This window comes from Leptonychotes weddellii, chromosome 5 (assembly GCF_054177405.1).
Source record: "Leptonychotes weddellii isolate Sample4059 chromosome 5, ASM5417740v2, whole genome shotgun sequence".
NCBI classification, from domain to species: domain Eukaryota; kingdom Metazoa; phylum Chordata; class Mammalia; order Carnivora; family Phocidae; genus Leptonychotes; species Leptonychotes weddellii.
In genome coordinates, this window is record NC_138373.1 from 6,027,451 (window position 1) to 6,034,604 (window position 7,154).

Sequence of the window (7,154 nt, forward strand, 5' to 3'; positions counted from 1 at the left end):
CTCTAGAGTGGTGCTGTCCAAAACTGCAGTCACTAGCTACTTGTGGCTATTTAATTAATTAAAGTGAAGTAAATAGAAATTCAGTTCTTCAGTCATTGCTAGCCACATTTCAGGTGTTTGGTAACATTATGATGTATCTAGTAGCTGCCATATTTAGTGGTGCAGATGTAGAAATTTCCATCATTGCAGAAAGCTCTACTGAACAGCACTGCTCTAGAGCTCAGCCCTGTCTCTCATCCTTGTCCTCCTTGACTTTAGAACCAACCTCCAGATTTCATATTCTATCTTACTCTGTCCTGACTCCTACAGGTTTCTATGCCTATCTCTATCTATTCACCTCACCTTCACCTTACTGTCTTATCTTTATATACAATCACCATCTAAGCCCTCAATACTCTCTAATTTTGTCCTTTTTCCTAATTTCCTGCTCTATTAACCTGACCCATAATATAATCTATTTTAACTTGATTTTATTATACATTGAATATATAAAAATATTTATAATATATGAGCTAGGTAATTAAAAATAAACTGTGTGCCCATTTCCACCATTTAGTTTAAGAACTAGCCATATTTTCATGGAATCCACTGTTTGTAAGTTACATTCTTGTTTATGTATCACCGAGAAAGAAAAAAGGATGCCAAGAATAATTAATTATAAGGTGTTGTAGCTTGTAAGGCACATCCTCATTTCAGAAATGTGAAAAAAATGGGCTTGTCAACATTGATGAAATATGGTAGAATATTAAGTATCTTTGAAGTCTTCCCCCGCTCAACCATGTGGCTCTTCCTGATCTCATCCTCTTGTCTCCCCTCAGGAACCGATTATTCTGAAGTTTGTGATCATCATATTTACTACATGTGTATTTATCCTCAAACACTTTATTACTTTGTTTTACTTGTTTTAAAACTTTGTATAATCATACTGTGTTTATACAACAGTATAACCTCCATGTTAATACAAGGAACTCTAAGGTTCATTCATTTTTACCATCTTAAGTGTTTAATTGTACAACTAAGCTTGTTTGTAGGAGCATGGTATTTCTCTGTGGGAGAATTTTAAGCTCATGATTCAGTTTCTTTTAATGACTATAGGACTATTGAGGTATTTGCTTTCTCCTTGAGTTAGTTTTGGTAATTTATATATATTTCTGAAGTTTATATATTTTGTCTAAATTTTGAAATTTACTGACATAAAGTTACTCGAAATGTTTTCTTTTTTAACTTTATTTTGTGATGCATCTGTAGTTACGTGCTTCATTTTTCATACTGAATTTTCTCTTTTTTCATTGCCAGGTTTGTCAGAGGTTTACCACATTTTTAGTCTTTCCAAAGAACCAGCGTTTAGCTTTCTTTTTTTTTTTTTTTTAAAAGATTTTATTTATTTATTTGACAGAGAGAGACAGCAAGAGAGGGAACATAAGCAGGGGGAGTGGGAGAGGGAGAAGCAGGCTTCCCACGGAGCAGGGAGCACGATGCGGGGCTCAATCCCAGGACCCTGGGACCATGACCTGAGCCGAAGGCAGACGCTTAACGACTGAGCCACCCAGGCGCCCCCAGCGTTTAGCTTTCTTGAACCTTCATATTTTATGTTTGTTTTCTATTTAATTAATTTTTGCTTCTTATTTTGAACCTCCGTCACTGCTACTTTTTTGCATTTATTCTGCTATTGCTTTTCCAGCTTCTTAAGTCAGGATCTAAACTCATTGCTTACTTCTTTTCTTTTCCTTTTTTTTTTTAAAGATTTTATTTATTTATTTGAGGGAGAGAGAGAATGAGAGAGAGAGCATGAGAAGGGTGAGGGGCAGAGGGAGAAGCAGACTCCCCGCTGAGCAGGGAGCCCGATGCGGGACTCAATCCAGGGACTCCAGGATCAGGACCTGAGCTGAAGGCAGACGCTTAACCGACTGAGCCACCCAGGCACCCCTACTTCTTCTTTTCTAAGTAGGCAATTAAAGCTTCAATTTCCCTGTAGGAATTGCTTCATTTGCAGCTCCCATTTTCATATGCAGGATTTTATGTTACTGTTCTATTTCAAATATTTTCTAGTTCCCCTTATGATTTTTTTGATCCATGAATTATTTTAAACTATACTTTTACATTTCCAAGCATATAATTTTTTATTGTATCTTTGTGTTAAATGATTTTGACTTAATTTCAATGTGATGAGAGATCATGGTCTATATAATCCTAATGTGTTCCGATTTATTGAGACTTGTTTTATAGCCTAGTTTGAGGTCCATTTTCATGTTTTATGTTGAGTGCAACTTTTATAAACATTAGATCAAGCTTATTTATTATATTGTTCTAATCTTGATTTAGAATTGTCCTATTTTAAGCTAGTCACAGAAGGACAAATACCGCATGATTGCACAATATGAGGTGACCAAAATAGTCAAAGTTGTAGAAGCAGAGTAGAATGGTAGTTGCCAGGGCCAAGGAGGGTGAAATGAAATGTTGTTTGATGGATATAATGTCTTAGTTATTCAAGATAAGTAAGTTCTAAAGATGTGCTATACAACGTAATGCCTATAGTTAACAATACTGTACTGTACACTTACAAATTTGTTACGTAGGTAGATCTCATGTTAAGTATTCTTACCACAGTAAAAAAATTGAAACAATATCTGAAAATAATGAATTTGTTTTTCAAAAATATGCTTTTCTCTTGATTTTTGCCTGCAAAACTCCTCTAAACTGTCCTCATAAGCAGCTTAATGACAGCCTAACAATTGACCTTGCTGTACCACAGAATGCACAGATGTGGTTGGCATCACTCAGGCCAAGAAACAGAGTTGAAGCAACGTGGAACGATCCACAAAATCACAGTCTCCTATAAAAGCATACCTGTACAGAAATTCAGTTATTAACAAAGTTAACTCACGTTTTAATTGCATCATACTTGCTTCAAGGATAAAGCAAGAAAACACATGTGTTCAACTTTACCAGTAAGAGACAAATATATGTATAATGAAATTGTATTCACAATTTTTTATAAGCCGACTCGTGCTCACAGCGAAGTAGAAAACCGCATCAAAGGAGTGGCAGCCACAGAGAAATTCACAGGTTGACAGATTTCAGTTCAACTATAGAACAAGCCTCTCAAAACCCAACGAAATGGAAATACTAGCACAAGTATGGGAAAATATAAGAATGTTCTCAGCAGCATTATCTAAGGAAGGGAAATATATAAAATTATGTTACATTCATGTAATGAAGTACTATGTAGCTGTTAAAAAGTATAATAAGTCTTTATGTATTGATGTGGAGAGCCATTCATGCTCTATTAACTTGGGGGGGGGGACAAGTTGGGAAAATTGTGTATAAAATGATTTTAAAGGCAAAAAAAAAAAGAATTGTTCTGTTTTACTGGTGAATTGAACTTTTAATCATTATGAATGCTGTGATCCTTTTTATTTCTAGTAGTCCCTTTTGCTAAAGTCTGTTTTATCTGATATTACTCTAGCTACTTCTACATTCTTTAGGTTAGTATTTGCCTGTTATATATCTTTCTAATCTTTTACTTATATGTAATCATATAGCTGATGATTGTATTTTTTTCATCTAGTTTTATAATCATTGTCTTTTAACTGGAGCATTTATTATTGATTTACATTTATTGTGACTACTGATATGTTTCTATTTTTTCCTACCACCTTACTTTTTGTTTTCAGTTTTTTCTGCTCCCCACCCCCCAACCTCTCTTGCCTTGCTTTGAATTGATTAACTTTTATCGATACAGTTCTCATTATATTTTCCCCCTCTTTAGTTTGGAAGTTATGTAGTCTATTTGTATTCTTGTAGTAGCCACTCTTGACATTTTAACATGCTTATTAAACAAAGGTGAAAGTTCATCAACATATTTATTTTCTTTATAAATAATACAAGGTAATGCCTTCCCAATTTATATGCTATTTTGCACGTTTTAGTTTCTTCTGTTTTCTTTTTAATTCTATATATTTGATTGTACTGTTATTTTATGCATTCGATATTTGTTGGTTTAAATTTACCCACATATTTACCAATTTAGTTGCTTATCAAACCTTCTCAGACCTTCTGTCCTTCTGCCTGAAATACATCCTTTATAATGGGTTTTATTAGGGTCAGTTAGAGATACACTCTCTCATATTTTGTTTGTATGAAATTATCTTCCTTTCATTTTTGTTCATGAAAATTAGTTTTGCTGAACTTACATTTTTAAGTTGACAGTATCCCCAAGCATTCAAGATAATATTCTATTATTATTATTATTTTACCACTTCCATTGTTGTTGACTCTAAAAATATCATTCTTTTTGAAGCAATCTTTGTTTTTTCTCAGACTTTCTTTGGTACTTTACAGGGTGTGGATATTTGTATCATGACTTGTGGTATGAACTGTCTGAGGAATGATGTCTTTCAAAATTTCTCTATCATTTTAATCTCTTTTTTATCTCTATGTTCTTTCCTTCTCTTTTCTTTTCTTTGTGGAACTCCAGGAAGACATCTGTTAGACTTTGTCACTCTATCGTATGTCTCTCTCTCTCTTTTCATGCTTTCCATCTCTTTGTCTTTCTGGGCTGCATTCTGAATAACTCATATAGATGTATCTTCAGTTTCATCCATTCACTTCTCAGCTGTGTCTGGTTGGCTGCTTCACCTACTAAATTTTTATTTCAGTCAATTTGTTTTTATAACTGGAAATTATATTTTCCCTTAATTCGTGTTATTTTTATACTCTTTTTCCTCACATATATAGTTTTTAAAGATTTTATTCATTTATTTGACAGAGAGGGACACAGCGAGAGAGGGAACACAAGCAAGGGGAGTGAGAGAGGGAGAAGCAGACTTCCCTGCTGAACAAGGAGCCCGATGCGGGGCCCAATCCCAGGACCCTGGAATCATGACCTGAGCCGAGGGCAGACGCTTAACGACTGAGCCACCCAGGCGCCCCCTCACTTACATTTTTAATCTGTTCTCTAAACATATTTTTATTATACATGTTAAGCATACTTTGCATTCTGTGTCCTATAAGTTTAACAACTGAATGATATGATATGCTGGTCTGAGTCCATTGGCTGCTGTTTTTGCAGGCTCTTGCTTATGGTGTCTTGTTTCTTGGTATGTTTGTGAATTCATTTTCCTTGGAAATTTTTTTTTTTTTCGGGTAGAAATTCTTTGAGGCCTGTATTTAAAGCGTTTTTTCAGAAAGGGATTTGCATTTGCTTCTGCTTGATGCTTGGGTGCACAGCTAGCCAAGGATCACAACAGGTATTGTGAATTTTAGTTGCAGACCCACAGAACAGCTAGCCTCTGTTTATGAATTCTCAGTCAATACAGTTCTAGCTTCATATGGCAGACCCTTCTTAGATTGCTCATCTTGAGCAGGCCCTGAGCTTTTCCTCTCATTTTGTGTCCCAAATGGCCAACAGAACGAAAACTCAGGGTTACCTGGGTTGAGTGTATGTCTCCAACGTGAAGGCTAATTGTGTGCTTGCTCAAACTCTATAGGTTTCTGTTTTCACTAGGGTTTTGTTCCTAAGAATGCCTTACCCTGATGCCAGTTTGATGATATATTTACAAATAGGTGTTTGAAGAAATATCTTATATAGAATTTTTGTTGTTTTTATTGGGAGAGTATGTAGTCTCCTATCATGCTGAACATAGAAGTTGTTCTTTCTCTTAGCCTTAACCTTAATACAACATTTATTATTCACTCAAGATGTCTCCATTTGTTTTATGACAACAATTCTCTTTTTCCTTTCTTTTACTTTACTGGGGGTCTTGAGTTGGGCATTAAGAGGCCTGGGTTTTGTGTTTGACCTTCCTCTTAAACCTTGTTTTCTTACCTATTAATAGTTAGCCGGTTGCTAAGATGCCTTCCAGCACTGGCTATGGTTTTGTGAGTTTTATCCATCTTTTTGTATGCCTTGTCTTGTGATGCATTCTATTTTCTGTCTGTCTCTGTAATACTCTATATTGGAGGGGAGAACTAGGAAGGGTGGGTGCAGACCAGAGGGGGTCACATTCGAGGAGGGAGTTCCTGACCTAACTCTCCAGCCTGACCCAAACTTTCGCTGTTACCCAGGTGCCATCTGCCTCTTTCAAGAAACAACCTGCCTTAGCCGCCATCAGTTGCCCAACTCCCGGAGTATCGAGGAAACCCAAGGGGTCCCCCACCTGGAGAATCTGGAGAGTTTGGGAGGAGACCTGAGCTCAATACAAAAGGAGACACTGCTGAAGGAAGAAACGATTATCTAGTCCGGGAGAATGTCCTCCACCCGTCAGCTGCATGAGTGCCTGCGTGGGGGCCTAAGGGGCAGCCAGTCTCTGCAGCTTCTGATGAGCTTCCCGAGTCAGATCAGTGCTCCCCTTCCCCATACTCACAGTGATTCTGTCTTGCTTGTCTTTGCAATTTATTAAAAGTTTTTTGAATTATTCTGTTTCCTGAGTGGGGTGTGTGTGTGTGTGTGTGTGTGTGTGTGTGTGTGTTTTGTTTTGTTTTGCAGCTGTTTTCAATAAAATGACTACTGAACGTTAATCCAAACCTCAAGAAAACCAGCCTGGAGGACAGGAGGGGAGGAAGGAATATGACAAAATGATCAAGTAAAGTGAGCTTTTGTAAAACAAAAACCGAACAGAATATAACCACAACAGAGGGTGTTTGAGTTAGTGACATTAAAAAGAAAAAGTGATGGGGGTGCCTGCGTGGCTCAGTTGGTTGAGCGTCTGCCTTCAGCTTAGGTCGTGGTCCCAGGGTCCTGGGATTGAGCCCTGCATCGGGCTCCCTGCTCCGTGGGAAGCCTGCTTCTCCCTCTCCCACTCCCCTTGCTTGTGTTCCCCCTCTCACTGTGTCTCTCTCTCTCTCTCTCAAATAAATAAGATCTTAAAAAAAAAAGAAAAAGTGATGTCCCCAGACAAAGGTGTGACTCAGTACAGTAAACTTAAGTATGTGTTGGAGGGAAGGGTTGGGAGTGGTTAAAGGTCAATGCTTCTCAGGATTAAGCCCCCAGGTCTGGAAGTCTGAGCCTAATGGGTCTGTAACCCCCCGGGGGCAAGCAGAGGCAAGTTAGCCAACTAACATATGAGTGTACATCCTCTCACTAAAGCCAGGGGCATCTCTAATGTGTCCTGATGGTGCTTACGGACTGGGGAGCTCTCAGTCCCCCAGCTAGG

General features: G+C 37.6%; 1 protein-coding gene across 5 annotated transcripts in view; it reads left to right on the forward strand.

Moving 5' to 3' along the window:
* The window catches only part of TMEM225B (transmembrane protein 225B), a 29,785-nt gene extending 23,369 nt beyond the window's left edge, over window positions 1-6,416 (forward strand). For 3 of the 5 annotated variants that reach the window (XR_014145196.1, XR_014145198.1, XR_014145197.1), the window contains 2 exons: window positions 819-1,944; window positions 6,067-6,197. Coding sequence is in view for 2 of the 5 variants with exons in the window: in XM_081819378.1 (XP_081675504.1) it covers window positions 6,067-6,239 (173 nt within the window). In the remaining 3 variants the exon portion in view is untranslated. Of the gene's footprint in view, window positions 1-818; window positions 1,945-6,066 lie in introns of all 5 variants that reach the window. The other 2 variants (XM_081819378.1, XM_081819379.1) reach the window with 1 other exon arrangement.
* The last annotated feature ends 738 nt before the right edge of the window (window positions 6,417-7,154 follow it).